Genomic DNA, 20510 nt, shown 5'->3' with positions numbered 1-20510 from the left:
ACTTTACTGGACTGTGCTATATGTGTGGAAATAGAAGCTTGACACCAAAGAAATAAAAATATGGTATTGCCCTTTAAGAGCTTATAGTTCATGTTGAAGTTTGCATTATAAAAATTATCTTAATAAAAATTATTTTTGTTAATTTGTAAGACAAACCTTAAGTCCATCTTGGTATTGTTCTGTTTTCTCTTTAACTATTTTCCTGTGTTCATCAAAAATCTCTCCCATTCTTCCATACCATTGAAAAACATTATTATTTAGTCGAATATCAGCTGGAGAGAAGTTGGCACACTCTATCAGAAAAGCGAGGCAATTTTTGGCATCTACTAATTTTTGTCCCAATTCAATCATGTCTGTTGTCTCCACTTTCTGTATATAAGCCTTGGGAGAAAAGTTACAAGTTGTATTTTAAAGGATAACTATTTCAACTGTATAATGAAAAATGGCTTACAAGGGTCATCTCTTGATCATCAACAAAATTATAAATATCATCTCTTGATGATAAGATAAATAATGATAAATAAGAAGAAAAAAAGAAATTCTACAGAACTAACTAAAATATCAATATACAATGCGATATTTCATGCCTAGAATGCTCACTCTGCAAACAAAATAGAGTTCTGTTTTTTAACTTATTTTGTGAGGATAAATTTCGTCATTATAATTACACAACAGATATAACATTTTTTTTAAAAAAATTTCTTATTTCATTGACTCTTCTTTCATAACAAAAGTCAAGTCAATTAATCAATAACCATTTATTAAGTACTTATTAGGTAATTCTTGAGCTAAATGCTAGGGATCCAAACAAAAATTAAACATTTGCTACCCTTAGGGATTTTACATTTTTTACAAATAGATTTCCTCTCTTACCCAGCAAGCCATCCTCCAAACAATGATTCAAAAAGCATTTTACCCAACTGTACAATAAAGGGAGAGGAGGAGCAAAGAGCACAGTGCTGTCCATACATAATCTCATTTGATCATCACAACAACCCCAGGAAGTCAGGTACTATGTTATCCCCATTATAAAGAAAAGGAAACAGGCTGAAAGAAGCCCAATCACTCACCTATGATCACATAGTTACCAAGTGTCTGAGGTAGAACTTGAATCCAAGTTATTCTTCAAGTTCAGAATTCTGTGCACTGTATCATCTAGCTAACTGATCATTTAAAAGATATTTGTCTAGAAGAATTATGTATTTCATTTAGTAAGACTAATATATATATATATATGTATATAAATATATATATATATATATATATATATATATATATATATCTCAAAATCTAAAGTGGATGGGACAGCTAGGTGGCACACTGGATAGAACACTGACTCTGGAGTCAGGAGGACTTTAGTTCAAATCTAGCCTCAGATTCTTATTACTTAACTGTGTGACCTTGGACAAATCACTTAACCCCATTGCCTTGCAAAAATAAAAAAAAAAGAATAGATATTACTGAGTCCTTAAATTTACCAAAAAACTCCCATCACTTCAGGACCTAACTATTCTTTCTTTCAACACTACAATCAATTGAAAATGAAAAAAAAACCATCTAAATAACCAGTAGAGTCAGCAAATATGATTGTTAATAACTTATCTTCCATTAAAATAGATGGTTTTTCATCAGACTTTCTAAAAATGATAAGCTGTTTTGGAAATTTATGAACAAAATATATTAGATCTAGAAAACCATTTCAAAAATACTCAGTTGTTATAGAAAGGTATTTCTAGTATCATAGTGTATGACTGGGAGTTTAGGTCATTTACATAGCACTCATCCAAACTATAATCCATAATTCTCAAAAGAAGTTAAATCCAAAGTTGTAGTTTTAAGTTACCTTGCTATGGAGTCAAATATATAAGTACAACCAACCTCTCTCCCAAAACTACTCATCTAGAAAATGCTACAGATTGAGTCCTGCTCAGGAAATCCAAGAAAATGAATGAGTCATTTTTCTGATCTTGGTAAGCAGATAGAAAGGGAGATAGAAAGACTTTCATTTGGGCCAGGAAGAGTACCAAATAACTGCTCTGTCACTTCATTGCATAGTTCTAGGTCAAAGATCAAGGGCATATTGAGGAGGGGAAACCTGAATCTAGGGGTGCCATTCCATTGTAGTCCCTGCCCATAGATGTAATCTGACCAAGAAACAAGTATAGAAGCAAGTAGTAGCTCCAGTCCTGGGAGTGGAATGGTAGCTCAGATTCACCCTCAGGACAGTCTGAAGCCCAAAGAAGAAGGCAAAAGGCCCAAATCAAAGGTGGACCTAGTTTCATCATTCTGAACCTGTAGAATTTTCCAGCTCTCTGATGGTTTGATGAGTCTAACAGCACTCTAGATCAACAAAGGGAAAGCCCAGAGTTGTGTTGCTTAGACAAGGTGAGGCAGTACTCATTTTTAACTTTACATCACAGAACTTTTGATGCTCTGAAAGTTTGCAGATCACCAGTTTGAGATGTCCTTGAGATTCTAGAATAATACAATATTCAATTCATGGGAAAAAGTAGCAACAAGAATCTAGATGACAGAAATAAGACTAGGCACAATCTAGTGCAGAATCTGGCCTTAACATACCATCAAAAATCAGGACAAGAATGACTGTAAAATATCACAGGTAAAGTTTCAAGTTAAAAGTAGAGCTTAGTAATAAGTTCACCTAGAAATCTTGGAAAGGATGAAGCAAGATTTTTTTTAAAAAGAGCTAAAATTATTTTATAAATGAAATAAGAGTTCTAGGAAAAGGAAAAAATCCTGGAAAATAAATGAGAGAGCCCTAGGAGGGAAAATTAGAAAAGACATGAGAATTATGGAAATCAAAACTAGAAAAAATAAGCAGTTTGACATTAGTTTTATACAAATCCTGACCTCATTAAAAGACTCCCCCCCCATCTTAGAATACAACAAATAAAAGTTCTATGAAGCCAGGAAAATATTAAAATAGTCCAAAAACTGTGTAGAAAAAAGGCAAGGTGTTTCATATAAAAAGGATATAGAAAACAGAATTTTAAAAAATTTAAATCATTGTTCTCCCTGAACTCTATAACCAAAAAAAGGTTAGACATCTTATTTCAAGGAATATCTTTTTTTTAGGTTTTTGGCAAGGCAAATGGGGTTAAGTGGCTTGCCCAAAGCCACACAGCTAGGTAATTATTATTATTAAGTATCTGAGGTTGGATTTGACCAGGTACTCCTGACTCCAAGGCTGGTGCTCTATCCATTGCATCACCTAGCCGCCCTTCAAGGAATATCTTTTTTACATAACTGCCCAGGTCTCCTAGAGACAGGTGGCAAAGTGAAAATACAAAAAATCCACCAAACTCCCAGGAACAATATAGTCAAAATTCAAGACTTCCATACCAAAGAAAAATACTGCAAGCACTCAATAAGAAGAAATTTGAGTACTGAAAAGCCACAGTATCATACAAGATTTAATAGCCAAGACTATAAAGAATTGTAAAACTTGGAACAAGGTATTATAAAAGGCAAAGGATATGGACATACACTTAGAAGTACCCAGAAAAACTGAGTGTAATCCTATTCAGGAAAAAAAAAATATTCAATTAATTAGAGACCTTCCAAATGTTCTTGATTAAAAAGACAAGATCTATATACAAACTCTGAATTATAATAAACATAGCAGTGAACAGAATGTTAAAATATGAGCAAGCAATCACAAAAAGACCAATCAAAGATAAGTTGCTTTCATTCCACTATGGAGAGGGAAAAGGAACCTAATAAGACAGTTATGGCAAGTTTTTTAATTTTTTTATGATCTTAAAGAAGGAAAGAAAAGGGAAGAGAGAAGAAATATATTAGGAGGAAAAATCAGAGAAAGAGTGGAGGAAAATATTCTCATATAATTTGAATGCATAAAGTTGAGGAAACAGAGCAAATGTCACTTGAATTTCACTTCCATCTGTATTTTGCCAAAAATACAGGGAAGAATACAGGAAAAACAGCTAGATTCTGAAATACATTTCATTCAATGAAAAAAAAAATGAAAAAGGTAGGGAAAGAAGGGGGAAAAGGAGAATTAATCCTTAAAAAAATGAACTCTAACAATAATGAATAGAAGAGAGAAGTTCATAAAGAATTAAAATGAGCAAAAGAAACTGTAACTAGGCTCTAGGAATGAGGAAAAATTCTGAGGTACAGGAGAGCAGGAATATATTGTATCAAACCTAGAGCTGAACACACTGATTCCTTCTCACTACTCTTTTTTTTGTAGAGGGAGCAGGAAATTTATTAACTCAATGGTCAGGAATGATTATAAAAGACTCATGCTGAAAAATACTATCTTCTATCAGAAAAGTGATAAATGTACAATGAATTTCTTTTGGATACAGCCTTTATAAAGATTTGTTTTGCTTCACTATGCATATGTGCTAAATGGGTTTTATTTTCCTTTCTTTTTCAATGAGGAGAAGGAAATAAAAAAGCAAAAAAGGTGGATTTTCATCGATTTTTTTAAAAAAAATCAGTTTAAAAAAGGGATGTAGGTTGAATGCAGCTAAGACTAAAAAGGAAACAGTTATGGTGTAAAATATTGACAGCAAGTTTTTCTGATTAAAGGTCTCATTTTAAAGATATATAAGAAATTTATTCAAAGTTATAGGAATAAGAATCATTCTCCAATAGATAAATGACCAAATAGTTACAAATATAGAAATCCAAGCATCAATTTGAAAACTGCTCCAAATAGACAGCTACTAACACAATCTGACCATCTTTGCTGCTTTTGCTGGAAAGTTGATTTTTAGTCAAGTCCAACTCTTCAATACTCCATTTGGGATTTTCTTGGCAAAGATAATGAAGTTGTTTGCCATTTCCTTATTCAGCTCATTTTACATATGAGGAAAGTGAGGCAAACAGGAGGTTAAATGACCTGCACAATTAGCAAGTGTCTGAGGTCAACTGGAACTCGGGTTCTCCTGATGCTAAGGAAAACATTCTACTCAATGCACCCACCACCTTTAAAGTACTATTTTGTTGGCAAAAATGTTTCAGGAACACTTTTCAAAGAACTAGAAGAGAGAATAAAAATGTGTTAGGGAGGACAGACCAAGGAGAAGAGGGAAAGTTTCTATTGTTGACAAAAGGACAATTCAAGTTAAAGAAAAATATAGTTATAGACATATATTTGATTTAGAATGATTTTGAGCTAATAACATGAATAAGAATTTTAAAAAATAAGTTCCTTGGGGGGACAGCTAGGTGACCTAGGGTATATAGAGCACCAGCCCTGAAGTGAGGAAGACCTGAGTTCAAATCTAGCATTAGACACTTAATAATTACCCAGCTCTGTATGACCTTGGGTAAATTTTTTTTAAAAATTAAGTTCCTTTCTGACAGAAAGACTAATGTAACAACTGAAATACTAATGTTAATGCACTAAACCAGAATGGATTAAAAAGACTCTAAGAATATCCTTTACCTGAAGGACAAGCTAGAAAATCCAAAGTCTGTAAGGAATCAAGACATACTTGATATATATTAAAAATTATATATATATATATATATATGTATATATATATATATATATGTGTGTGTGTGTGTAACCAAAACAACAATGATGATGATGAAGGATATAAAACTAAAGTTTTAGAAGAAGGAAATATAATACATTAATAATCACCTGAAAAGATGCACAGGTGTCCTTGTAAATTAGAGCTATGAATTGAGATAACATTGGACTCACAAGAATGGTATTAAAAATGCTCCAAAATTAGAGGTTTTTGGTAGGGCTATGTTACTCAAAAACATTCTTGGCAAAAGTATTAAAAAACATTTTGGAGCAGTGAAGTAATGGAGAAATACACAAAAAGGATCACAAAGTTATCATGCCTTTTGATAGATCAATCCCATTGGTAAGAGTTTAACCAAAAACTCATAAAAGGGGTATTCTTACAGGGTTTTTCTAACAAATTTTGTTATAGTTGCAAATGTTTCAGGACACTTATTAAATAAACTCCAGTGGCTCTCTATTACCTACAGGATGAAGAATAAATTGAAGATAATCACAAAGGAAAGGTAATAAATTTAAGTAGGTTTGAATAAAGCTTATTTTAGAAAGTTGGATTTAAGCTTGTGCTTGAAGAAAATCAGTTGGGACTGACCTGTACATATGACAATTGAAGAATGACTCAAAGGAAAAAAAAAACAGCTCAACATGGAAAATTAAGAATATAAATTTGGTAGCTATGTGGACCTATAATATTAATACAGTAGACTATTATAGTATATAAATAATTAATTTGAAATATAAGAAATATGAAAAGCAAGATTAACAGAACTGGAACTACATTCATGAAATAAAAAGAGAAAATCATCCTGTTAAAAGTAGCAGAACTTCAGGTTTTTCAAAACAGACACCAAACAAATACATTTTGTCTTAGATAATTCATTTGGTTCTACTTTGTTATGTTCTCAATTATCATGGTCCAAAACTGAGTTAATCATCTTTTCTCCCAATCTCTCCTGTCTTCCCAACTTCTCTATTAATAACACAGGTAATGGCCAAGTTCTAAATCTAGTTATCACACTAAATTCTTTGCTCTCTCATCCCCCATATCCAATCATTTTCCAAATCCTGTTGCTTCTATCTTCTTGACATTTCTCACACAGACCCCCTTCTCTGACACTGCAGTCACTGGGGTGCAAACCCTCATCACCTCCTACTTCTAGCTGGTCTCCTCACTCTAGATTCTTCCCACTTTGTTCCACCCTCCATTAAATAGATAAATTGATCTCCCTAAAGTATAGATCTGACCCTACTGCCCCTCTCATAAATACATTAAATAAACTCCAGTTGCTCCCTATTACCTCCAGGGTAAAAACATTAAATTCTCTTTTTGGTTTTTTTAAGCTCTTCATAACCTGGTTCCTTCCGACTTTTCCATTTTTTTTCATCTTTCTCCCTTCCATGTATGCTGTGATCCAGTGACACTGGCCTCGTTGTTACACCTTTACATAAGATATTCCCTCTCCCCAGGCATTTTATTGGCTGTCTCAAAGTCTAGAATTCTCTCCCTCCTCTTCTCTGCCTTTTGGCCTATCTATCAAGCACGAGCTTAAATCCCACTTTCTATAATAAGCTTTTCTCAGTCCTACTTAAATTTAGTCTTTCCTCTATAAATATCGTCAATTTATCCTGTATATATCTTGTTTGTACATATTGTTCAGATGTTGTCTCCCCCATTTGACTATGAACTCCTTTTTATCCTCAGCAGTTAGCATCATGCTTAGCATGAAGAAGGCATTTACCTTTTAACTTGAGATTTAAATCCTTATTTTCTATTTTTCTTTATTATCTAGTATCATCTTTTCAGGTGCTTATTAAGAGACTTTTAAGATGTATGTATCATATATATATTTGATATGTCTTAGTTCTTTAAAGTCTTTATTATTATTCTCTATTCAGTTATTGATTTTTATAATAAAACAATTTTAATAAGAAATATTATATTATTATTATTATTATTATTATTATTATTATTATTATTATTATTATTATTTGCAAGGCAATGTGGTTAAGTGGATTGCCCAAGGCCACACAGCTAGGTAAATATTAAGTGTCTGAGGCCACATTTGAACTTAGGTACTCCTGACTCCAGGGCCAGTGCTCTATCCATTGCACCACTCAGCTGCCCCCAGGATTCTAATATATTATTAAGGATGACTTGTGAACAATAAGCTGTATAAACAATATTATTGAAGCTAGGGATAGATGAGGATTTTATGGCTATAGGAAACTCCCAGCCTGTGAGGTTCTGAGAAGTTAAGTACTAGTCCAGCATCACAGACAGGGTGTGTCAGGTGGTTTTCAGGTTGACTTTATCCATGTCAAGATACTTTAAAAAGAGGTGACTGTGCTATGACAGGAAAATGAAAGACAACTAATGATGTTTTTGATACTAGATAGGGACAGTAAGATTACAAGATAAGGGCATTCAATCTATTGTACATATCTTCTAGAGAAGAAATCTAAGAAAATATAAATTATAATCCTACTGCATTCAAAACTGTAATACAGGTAGGAAATGCAATGATGGAAGAAATACAGTGAGAAAAGTGATATGTTACAAAATTCTAGATAAGAGCAGCTATTCTATGGAGGATAAAACGCAGCATTACTCCCAAATTGGATCTTTGCTTTAAAATAAATAAAATGCAGCATTACTCCCAAATTGGATCTTTACTTTAAAATAATCTTTTTCACTTATTTAAATACAAAAATGTATAGAATGTATACCTTTAATTCCATTAATTCTGCTGTATTTGGAGGTGTACTAAGAGCCTTTTCTGCTATCATCTCAAATTCTTCACATAATCTGAAATGTAAGAAACAATTAATTTTATATATTCATATATAAAAACTATGACTGAAAACAAAATGATTAATATGTAAAATATAAACATTAAGTCTTAAAAATAAAAAAAATCATCTCTCAATTATCTCTCATTATGATGTCACATCCTATGTCAATCAGAGGACAGTTACAGAAGAGTCATCTGTATAAAACTGAAATAAACCCATAGATCAATCAAGTATCTAGGTGGAAGATTAAAAAATAAGTCTGTATATTTCATCCTGGTGCCTAGAAAATGGTAATTGGCCGGAAATAGACTTTAAGAACTACCTATCAATCCTTCTTTCCCTTTATCAACTCTAATTTAATTAAAATAGCAATTGTTTTAATTAATGTATTATTCTAATTTCATTAAACAGCAACTGATTGAAAGCCTTGCTTCTCTCTTCTCTTCTAAAGCCTCTGACCCTTCCACTGCACGTGCTAACTGCAAATATCCTGTCCTCCTCTTCACTTACCTATCCATCTATTATGCCTTAGCTTCTGCTTTTTTGCTGAACTTCTCAGCAACATAAACCATCTAGTAACAACAGAAAAGGTAAATTTATTTCTCACTAAGGGTATTCTCTCTAACTTAAGATTTCATAAGTTTTTGGTGTGTTGGGGGCCCCTTTGGCAGTCTGGTGAAGCCTATGATCCTCTTCTAGGAATAATGTTTTCAAAACCATAAATAAGATACAAAGGATTTTGAAAGAATCCAATTGCATTGTAAAAATATTTTTAAGTTCAATTTTCCCAGGCCAAGATCTCTGCTCTAGTTATTCTGTTCTCTGGATCTCAGCCCCTACCTCCTCCTACAGAACCTGATTTCAATAATCATCCTCAGGTTTCATGAACCTTCATCTTTTTCTTGAAACCTGGCATCTTCCTGCTACCTATTGAATGTAAGTGCTTGAGAGTCTTTGCCAAGAAAACCTCAAATGGGGTCACCCAGAATCAAATATTTCCTTGACCTTCTATACATCTTTTTATTCTCCTATCTCTGCACCATCAGTTCTGAATGTTTTGGCAAACTTCTTAACAAAGTTGTTGATACTCAATAATTTTCCTTCATAATAAATAATTCATAATAAATCATAAAACTTCAGTCCCTTATTAGATGCCCTCTGCAAGCACTTCTACTGGAACTGGTTTCTCAAAAATCATCAGGGCATTCCAAATCACCAAATACAATGGCTATTTTTAATTCTCTTCTCCTCTGACCTCTCTAGACTTTACCATTTTGGACTAACAACTTTACTGTCTCATTTGCCTTGACTTCAGTTACTAGACTCTCCAGATTCTCTTTCTCCTCTTTAATTCTTCCCTGTGTTTCTTTTACTCATTCTTTATTCCCTTTAAAATCACTTGAACTGGGTTTTTACAAAGGTTTGTCCTTAGCTGTCATCTTTTCTCTATTTTTCCAGTGCAATTTAATTTGTTTCAATAACTAATTTCTTGTTCCCCATACTCATCATTCTACCTTCTGCTTCCTCCCTTTTGACCAACTGTCCTCTATCACCTGGAATGCTTTCATTCCTCACCTGTCTACCTCTTGGAATTCCTAAATTCCTCAAAGTTCAGTTCAAATGCCTCCTATAAGAAATCTTTCCCAGTTCTCTCAATCTTCTCTATCCTATCCCAGTAATTACTTTGCATGGGGGGGGGGGTTGCTTATCTGTATACAATCCTAACTCTACCCTTCTACTAGTAGAATTTGGTGAAAATTCTCTGGACACAAGATCTATTTCATTTTTCGATCTCTATCTATTAGGTTATCTGGCACATGGTGGGCACATGCTGAATTAAAATGCTATAGAATCTCTATTTTCACTTCATTTCTACTTAGGATGTTCCACTGGTACCTGAAATTCAACAAGTCCAAAACTGAGTTTATCATCTTTCCCCTCAAATTGACTTCACCATTTCTGTCAGTGCCACCATCATTCATCTTTCTCCCATTTTCATAAACTTTTATCAATTTTTCTTTCTGTTGAATATCCACTCTTCTTCCTGCTCTGGCTGAACACTTTCACACACTTTAAAGTCTTTCTCAACTTTTCTGGTCAATAATGATGTTCTTCCTGGGACCTCACATGGCACTTGGTTTCACAGCTTTTTATATATGTATCTTAATATTAATGTAAACAACTGGGTGCCTCAGTGATGGTCTTGGAATTAGGGAGACCTGAATTCAAACTGGGCCTCAGGAACTTTTAGCTCTATGACCCTTCCAGAGAGGATCTTATCCTCACCCAGTCTCAATTTCCATATCTTAAAAATGAGAGTAGTAATAGCAAACCTCCCAGAATTTGGAAATCTTAAAGAAATGACTCTAAAAATATAAGCTACAATTATAATTATTGTTTATTATATCTATATAATATATATTATTAGTGATTCATTCTTATCTTATCCCCTACTAGACTATAAGCTTCATGAGGAGAGTAACTGAGTTTTTAATAAAATTTCTATCACTCCTAGAGCCAGCCTAGTATAGTGATCAGCAAAAATTAGGCATCTTTAAACAATGAATTAAAATGAAAAACAAGAAAAATATTTTTTAATTCCAGAAAAGAGGAAGCTCTATACCATGACTGATAACAAATACTAGAAAACATAACCTTTATTATAAAAAAAGATTGACTCCCTTCAGGTTTAAACGTGACCAAAAGTATCTAATTCATTTTTCTCTGTTACCTTGATTATTAGAATAATTTTTCAATTATTGGGCTTCCCTCAGTACATCAATTCCTAGAGGAAGATACCACACCATTCTGGTTATCATGTTAATTATAATTTTTGCTTTTAATATTCAGAACATTGTTCTGTTTCACACATTAGTCTCTGAGTTATTAACAGTTAATTTTCTGAGGAACTTATGACCACTGAGTAAATTGACAATTGAGTTTTCAGCTATGAAATGATGAGTTACCAAAAGATAAATGAGTAACTTAAAGAATCAATTACTATAAACTGACAGCTGTACAACACAAGATATGAGGCTCCCTCAAAAGTCATACTAACTATGTGTATGTAATATATTCTAAGTGAAACTGACAGCTGTACAACACAAGATATGAGGCTCCCTCAAAAGTCATACTATGTGTATGTAATATATTCTAAGTGTTATCTGCACAAATTCTAAATCCCATACAAGATTTTCCCAGAAACCAAAACCTCTTTATCAACTTTTTCCACTTTTAATTGACCCATGTTGAAAAAATAGAAACTAATATTAATGCTATCTTAAGCCAAACATAAAATACTTCACAAAATGACAACAATTTGCCTATTTTCTCTGAGACTATCCATGTCCCTGCCCTACTCCATTACTATAAAAAAGAACTAAACTATTTTAATGACTAAGTTTTTTTAATGACTACAAGTTTATAATTTTTAAGCAAATAATATCATTTACTTACTTCATATTTAATTCCTGATGATCCCTGAACACTTTAGCTATTAGTCTTCCAGCAATAAGATCTGCTCGTTTTGCTAAAGCCCTGATTAATTCTTCACAATGCAGTTCAAAAATTCCTAAGCGAAGGACCTGGAACATTAGTATGAAAATTTCAGTCACTAAGAAATATGTTATTTCATTTTTATCTTGTAATACCAATTTACTTTGATGTAAAAGTATTTGACTTAGAAAGGCTAGTTGGAAGGCATTCCTTTGAGTTTTAGTAATTGTTTCCCTTTAAATCCAGCCAAAGAACTTTAAAAAATTAGGCACATTGCTTTATACAAAGTAATTTTATACACAAAATAAAATACTTTGGTTCTTCAAATACTTTGAAGAACATAGTAATGTGATAGAGAAAACTGGCAAAATTTATGAAGAAAGCAATCTAGATCACTTGTTTTGGGACCTGGGGGATAGTAAATGATACACATTATTTGAACTCTATATTTCCTGCTTGAAAAACCTTAGAAGTTGGAAGTAGAGTGAAATTCTCACACTATTTTATGTATTATTTATATTTTAATAAAAAATAGAAAGAAATAGAAGGAAAAAGTCCATTCAAAGAAAAAAGTAAAAAAGATCTATTGGATTCTTACCTTTCTAGATGTATACTGTATCTCATCACTTAGCTTTTGGTATTTGCGAATTTCTTTTATCGTTTCCTCATAACTATGATCTCCTTCAAGATATGCATTAGTATCACGTTCAGCTTTTTTATTAATCAAGAAATCATATTTATCATAATATTTCAAATGCTCAGTGGGTGCAATACTTTCAGAAACAATCACATCCTTAATTTTTTTTTGGTGTTCATTTAATACTTCCTCCAGAATAATGGGCCTCAAGGTAGTTGACTGGGATTTACTTTCCTGGTTGGTGGGGAATATAGATCTTAGTTATATACTGTAGTTTATCATTTATAACAATTTATTCCACAAACATTTATTCTGTTGGAAACAGTGTTGTGCAGTTAAAAGGACACAAGACTGAAGTCAAAAGACAAGTTCAAATGACTTTGAGACACTTCAGTTTCCTCATCTTCAAAATGAGAAAACTAGACTAGATAATTTCTAAGGTCCGTTCTGGTTCTAAATCTAAGATTTTATGCTGTATTATCCTAAATGCTTTGCATATTAAAGGCAATAAACTAGAGTCTTAGAAAAATGAGATATAATCTCAACCCAAATAAAGCTTTCAAATCATAGAGACTCAGGATTTAGAAATGGAGGTGGGATTTAGGCACCATTCAAGTCCAACCCTCTCATGTCATATTTCCACAGGATACATAATTAATTTTTTTTAAATTACTTCAGTGGATATTTTATATTTGACATAACAGTTCTTGTAAAAACTTGGGACTCTCAGTCAAAAATGGTCAAAGATATGATGATACCCTGAGATTCTGGAGAAAAACAGAAATAGTTCCATCAAATAATGCCATCAAATCCCAACTACTCTGAGAAGGGACTGGCTATATTCTGTTTCTAAAAACCAACATGTGCTATAGTGGCATAATTGATAAATTTTCATTGAAGAAAGTAGGGATATGGCTCTCTACTGCAAAACTGCACTCCCTATAGCCTTCAAATGAAGTGAAAGCAATGAAATAATAGAATTATTAAAGAACAGAAAAAATGGTAGTTCAAGATAATGAGCCAGAGAGAGAAAGCTGCTGATGCCTAGACTGTCTATCTACATGTAGAGCTAACTACAGATCCACATTGTTACAGTCATATACCTTGACTAATTCACAGATTGGTTTACATGCAATTTAAACTTACATTCGTAAGAAAGTTGAATTTTTAAAAATTTATATAATCTATTGCAGGAAAAAGATTTCAATATTTATTAATACCATGATGTCAGAATACTAATTAAAACAAATACAGAGTTTTGCATGGCCTCTCACTATCTTCAAAACAAAAACAAACTCTTTGGTCTTGCCCATTAACATTCCTCCAAAAACTAGTATCAAACTACCTTTAGTCTCTTAAACCCTGCTACATAATCTGTTCCTTTTACCAAAACTCAGTGTTACCAAGCTATGTCTTTTATTTTACTGCCTGGGGTTTCTCCCCAAGATTCATACCCACACCCATACATACAATGTTTTACCTCTGTTCCACTCATACAAATTCTGCCTTTGTTACAAGGGTCAACTCAAATCCAGTCTTCTCCAGAAAGCCTTTCCAATTCACTCTAGCCCATAGTGAACTCTCCTTTTTCACTCTACACTCATAGCACTTACTGTCTTCCTCATTCAGTTGGTGCTTATTGTTGGCCCTTGGTATTGTTTCCTTTCGCACATATGTGTCTTCATTCCTTAATAAAAGGTTATCTTGTTTGAGTTTAATGAAGGAGGAATTTTTATCCCCCAAAATCATACTACATGATGTGTTTATAAAAGAAAGTGATCAATAAAAATGTTGATTGATTGCTTACCAAACTTTCATAAGTTTGTTGTCTGTTGAGGTTTTCAAATTGTATTTGTCTTTATTTTACTGAAATAACTGAAATAATAGTTTTGACTATTATTTATATTTATTTGAGCTAGATTGAAATAACAAAGGTATAAAAGTCTATTTTTAGTGAAAAAGGAAATAATATGCATTTTGGCTTTGTGTTGAATGAATTTGATTAATGTTTTTCAATCTTCTTTTATGTTTCCAACAAGTTATAGTTCATTCTTTGATTTAAAATAGAAGATAAATTTGGAAGTTATTTTAAAATTTAGTGAGATCTGGTCCATGGTCATAATGATTTTGAATCACTATGTTCTTTTCAGAAACTCACAAATAAAATAGGGCATAGCCAACTTGGCCAGAGATTAAAGGAGAACAACAAATATGCTTAAGAGTTTAGGAAATAATGTTCATGAAAAGGCATCAGGGAAAAGTCTAAAAGAAAATTTAATGACTATCTTTAAACATACTGAAGTCTACAAGGACTGGGTTTAAACTACAAGGGAAATAAAATTTATTAAAAGGAATTTTACAATATCATGTTGGTTGTAAATTTATCTCTAAATGATGGAGTCCCAAGACAAGATTGTACAGTTTAAATATGGTTCTACTAAGTCTCTTCCTTTCTAAATGGTTGTATGTATCCAATCATTTATCACTTTGTTATAGATTACCTTACCTTCTAATTACTGCAAATATGTAGATCTTGTTTTTTTCTTGAACATAAGAGACTGAGTCTTATATTGCTCCTATATCATTTATGGCAACTAACAATATTAGACACATACTTAATATTTTCACTTGATTGAATGGTATTGTTCTAGGGATGAAAGAACTATATTTTCAGAAGTAGTGTAAAAGTAAATTTATTTCATAGTGATAGACTTTCTTCCCTACGATTTCTATAACCAGACCATAAAAATTAACTTTTTAAAAAAGGTATCCAGCATCACTAATAAATCCATGACTTCAGAATACCACAGTTTTGCATATTAAATAGTACGTATATTGGGGACATCCTCATAGAAAATATGAGAAGTAGGCAGTTGTTTGTAAATGATATTCTACAGCAGGTCATATAATTGTTGGCATATAATTAGCACAAAAAATAAACAATACAAGACACTATTGAATATTAAATATTGTTTATGAAATTCAACAAGATTTCTATGTAAAGAAACTATGGCAGGGCAAAGAAAAAATTTAAAACAATCCCCACCTTCATGGAGGTGACTTCTACTGCTGGAGAAGCCAACTTTTGAGGAATATTAAGTAATATATCATCATTTGAGACATAAGGGAACTCTAAAAACTGAGGCAATTAAGAAAATTAAATTTTTCCATGGGAAACAACACCTCATTTGAGCCATGAGGGAAATTAAAGATTCTAAGAGCCAAAAGTGAGGAGCAAACACATTAAACACATGTAGATAGCCTGTTCAAAGGAGAGAATGTCAAGTTTCAGAAAAAACAAGGAGGTCATTTTGACTATGAAATATGCCTGGGGTAAGATTAATGGACTCTAAATAATAAACTTTCTACTGTACGTTATAAGTGAAGATCATTAGAGTATTTGTTAGTTGAAAAGTGTATATATTAAATGTTGGAAATAAATTTTACTCTATTTTTTAATTTTAAAACATTCACATTTTTAAATGAGTAATTTTTTATCGTCTTACTACTTCTTCTTCCACTATTTATTGGTCATTTAAAAACCGCAATTTACCTATATTCCCAGAACTCACTTCCATCCTGGGACCCTGGATTTCTGATTGATGAACATACACAGTACCTTGCCTGGATCTAGAAATACCACTGCTTTCCACCAATCTTCTGTCTACTAGCGTGCACTTCCAACTCATTACTCAAGCTTCTATTCTGCAAGCCTGAGCTTCTGATTGGCATAACATATATTAAATAGTAGCACTAAGGTTAATGAGAAAACAGTATTTGCTTTACAGAAAATAACTTTAAATCAACTTCTCTAAAACATATGTATTCTTTTAAAAGCACTGAATGCCTGCCAAATTTCCACATTAATGAAGTCAAGTTATCTAACTATATTTCATGGCAAACTATTTGTAAAAATCAAAATATGTTAATTACTTACCCATTTGGCATACAATTTAGTCTCAACTCTTGGCACAAGACTGACAGCCTTAATCATGACTTGATAAATATTTAGAAAAATTGCTTCATAATCATTAAATTCGGGTTCAAACTTAACCTCTTCATTTTCAAGGATCAACCTTGTTATAAAACCTGGATGCTCATAAGCCCGCACAGAATCCTTAAAAAAAAGTTTAAAATATATTCACTTTAGTGGTAAATCACAAAGAAGCAAAATTATTAAGGCTATAGGGTACAAATTTAAATCCCTAAGCACTTGTCTTAAATATCATATCTATTAAAAATTATCAATTACATAAATAGCATGTTCAAAAACAAATGTTTTATAAATGTAATTATCATATAACTGAAATTTTGGTTTTAGGGCCTTTAAATTTTGTTAAAATAGATCAATGAAATAAATCTATTTTATTTTATCAGCCATTATGGAAGTCTAAGAAGAATGAAAAGTACTTGAAATTACCTACATAAGTTCACTTGTAAGCATCATGTCCTACTTCTAGTAGAATTAGTAACTACTCAATTACTCATTTTTTCAGAAAACTGGGGCAGAAATCAGTTTAAATTATTTTAAAATTTTCCATAAAATAAGCATTTCAAAAGAAAAGAAGCTCATTCTTAAATAGTAATGCTTGGTATCAAGAGGTTACTTGCACTATTTCTCTAACTGGAAAAATCTGAAAATTTTGTTCTCACCTGAAAGATAGAACCAAGGATGTGTAATTTTCAAAGATATAGTAGGAAACCATTTGAAAGTTCCCCAGATGCACAAGAATACTAATGAGAGGAATGACTTAGGAAAAAGAAGGAAGTGAAGAAATTTATGACAGTAGGAAAAAGGTAGGAGTATGGATTGAAAATAAAAAAAATTAATAATCAAAGAAAAAGAGGAAGAAAGTTATATATGTCTTAAATAATTCTTCTTTGATAATATCTAGTAATCTGCTTAATCCCACCATCTGTCTATTTTACCATTTGAGTGCCCTGAATTTTCAACTCCTTGAGACTGATCTATTCCAAGTTTTTCATCAACATAGCATTTTTCTTGTCTTTGTATTTCTGGCATCTAGCACAGAGTCTGATACAGTAAACACTTTATAAATGCTTAAAATTAATTGAATTCCATCATCAAAAAATTAATGATATGGGTCTCAGGATTATTCAAAGTACTAAATAATTTCCCAAATTTGATCAATTCTGTGTCTAGTTCACTGTCCATCAACAGTGTCTATAAGATATATGTACTGATGGTTCAGATCTATCCAACCACATATCAGAGTCAGGAAAAGAGGTATTCTTCATTCACTTGCTTTTTACTTGTATGTATACTTAGATGAAACTCTTTTTAGGAGGATATACAATGTTCCATGTTTTGATACAATTAGCATAATGTCTAAATCAAAAATTTTAAAGATATCATAATCTATAGGAGCCCCACTTCTATTTGGAATTTGTCCTGGACATCTTCCATGACAAGGGCACACACCTTTAGGGAGCTTATGTCTGTTTATTTTCTGCCTCAGTTGATATTGACAATGAAAGAGTCATCAATAAGATATCTCTATTGCAACTTTCAATCAATCCTGTATGATTTTAACAAATGCATAAAAGATACCTCATAGGAGGAGAACCTTTTAAGGTATCATTTTGCTCTACTGAACCAAATGTTTTCTTTAGTCAACAAACAATAAGCACAGTAGGGTCTTGTACTGTTTGTACTTTTTGTACTAATTATGTGCCTATAATGATGTGACCAGCTGTAGAATTTCATTTACAAACAACTGCCTATTTGCTTTTCATGTTTTCAATGAGGAAGTCCTCAATATATGTACAGATTATCATCAAGATTTTGTAGACAAAATTTTGCAGAAGTCAATAGTGGGTATGGTGAGTTGGTAGTTATTGTTATGTTTTGATCACCTTTTGAGGCAGTAACATTTCACTTGCTCAGCTTCAGATACTTCTCTGGACACTAAATTTTCAAGGTCACTTTGGGATGGGGAGAATGAGAGAAAAGAGTGAAGGCAAAACTTGAACCATTTAGCAGAAACAGACGAGACCCAAGGGCACAAAATAAATTTCAATTTTTATTTAATGAAATGTGCACACATCATCTTTGCTACTATTTTCTGGAATGGTTCTCTGGAAGTCTGTCGATAAGTATGCATTAAGGGCTTCCTACATGCAAAGTCCTGGGAATTCAAAGAAAGGCAGAACCTTCTCTCTACTTTTCTAGACCCAAATCAAATGTAATTGTCCCAGATTGTGTTTATAAAGTTTGAGGGGTAGGAAGAAGATAATTAGATACTACAAATCTTAGTTTTTACTATTAAATATTGATGTCTCATTTCTTACCTTGAAGGTATGTTTTGAATGTTTGAATTTGTCAGAAACTTGACTACCAAATAAGTTGGAAATTACTATAATATAGTTTCTAATACATTTTTTAATTTTTGAATTAATTTCTCAAAATTGTATGTAAGTGATACATTCTTCAAACAAATATGGTGACTATCAAATCTAATCTCCTTAACAATGAAATATAAAGAATTATGACTTTAGAAAAAAATGGCAAAAATGAGGGATCCATGCACTTCAGGTCCTAGATATTTAGGGGAATCAGGATCTTAGGGACCCAGGCACTAAGATATTTAGGGATCTAGGCACTTGGGAATAGATAAAAGCACTTTGAGGAATATTCATTTAGGGAACTAGGTATTCAGTTAAATAAGCATTTGGGAACTAGGCACTCAGACAATAAGGGATCTAGACCATTAGGGACCTGGGCACTTAAGGCATTAGAGTCTAAAGTAATTAATTAGGGATCTAGACACTTAGACACTGGAGAACTAGGCATGCAGGGATCTAGGGATTAGATTTAGATAACTAGACATATAGGGACCTAAGCACAAGTCTGATCATTGCCCCTGGCATAGCCCCAAGGCATAATTATCTACTAGCCAGTCAATACAGGTTAAATTCAGTTGAGACCAGATTTTACCAATCCCAATCAGTTCCTTCAAATTTTAATCAGTCTAATCTGGTTTAATACAGTTCCTACATGTTCTAATTGGTCTAATGTAGTTCTAACCAGTCCAAAGTTCAATACAGATCAACCCGGTTACATCAAATCAAAATCATTTCAAACCAGTTCTAACTGGTTCAAACTAGTCTAAAATTTTTCAATCTATTCCAATAAACTCTAGGTCACTTAAGAGACCTTTCTTACCTTCCGTTTTCCACCTCCTGCTCTGCACAGAGTAATCAGACCAAAATTGCCACTGCTTCTAGTAAGGGCATGTCCACGGGTTGCCCTATGAATCAATTCATCATTCCTCTGATTCCTGAGCCAAATTCTTTTCCTGACTACCACTACTCCTACCACTACCATGTAACCTCCCCAGATTGGTACTTATCTCTCTTTTGTATTTTTATTTCCTTAATAAGGAAAACTTCTGTGGCAGAGTGGAAATTTCCCACAAAACATAAGGACTTTTCCTAATCCAGCCGTGGGAAGGAAAATCCAATCCTTGGTTGGTCTTGGTTGTGATTTCAATCCTTGTCCAAACAACATGGCAGCTGAATAAGCAATAGTTGTATTGAAGGAAATAAGGATATATCAAGGGTTCCTTAGTATCAGATAATTACAAGCTAGGGTGCCTAATATATTGGGATACAGAGAAACTGCATGAGAGAACATAGACACAGATCTGTATCTTTATAGGACAACTTTCAATGTCCCAGGTGCCACTCCTTAGCTCTGTGGGAGCTCCAGTTTGTCAATGAGGAATGTTACAAGTAGAAATAGTAATTATGGAAAAGTTATGCAGATGTCCTGCTAGTTCAGGGCTGTGCCTCAAGTTTTCCTACAAAAAGAAATGCGTTCATGACCCTGAGATAAGCAGTCTATTATTTGCCATCATTTGTTTATAATAAGGCTCAATTATTGTTGATTTATGAGAATTGACTGAACTAGTTTTATTAATCATGAAAATAGGTCAAAATTACTTTTCTGAGGCAAAATCTGGGTAATGTTTTATGAAAAACTTTGGATAACTAAGTATAAGCATATGTTGCCTACTTACCGGCCTTTGTACA

The 20510-nt window shown here is 32.7% G+C and overlaps 1 protein-coding gene across 7 annotated transcripts in view; it reads right to left on the bottom strand.

Moving 5' to 3' along the window:
* The window catches only part of DNAH7 (dynein axonemal heavy chain 7), a 271696-nt gene extending 251199 nt beyond the window's left edge, over positions 1-20497 (bottom strand). For 5 of the 7 annotated variants that reach the window (XM_074215439.1, XM_074215442.1, XM_074215441.1 and 2 more), the window contains exons 1-5: positions 16393-20496; positions 12417-12689; positions 11780-11907; positions 8258-8336; positions 157-381 (exon numbers count right to left, since the gene is read on the bottom strand). In XM_074215439.1, coding sequence (XP_074071540.1) covers positions 157-381; positions 8258-8336; positions 11780-11907; positions 12417-12689; positions 16393-16449 — 762 coding nt within the window. In that variant the 5' untranslated portion in view covers positions 16450-20496. Of the gene's footprint in view, positions 1-156; positions 382-8257; positions 8337-11779; positions 11908-12416; positions 12690-16392 lie in introns of all 7 variants that reach the window. The other 2 variants (XM_074215444.1, XM_074215443.1) reach the window with 2 other exon arrangements.
* Positions 20498-20510: the final 13 nt, after the last annotated feature.

This window comes from Macrotis lagotis, chromosome 1 (genome assembly GCF_037893015.1).
Source record: "Macrotis lagotis isolate mMagLag1 chromosome 1, bilby.v1.9.chrom.fasta, whole genome shotgun sequence".
NCBI classification, from domain to species: Eukaryota; Metazoa; Chordata; class Mammalia; order Peramelemorphia; family Peramelidae; genus Macrotis; species Macrotis lagotis.
This window is presented reverse-complemented; position numbering and strand designations above follow the sequence as displayed.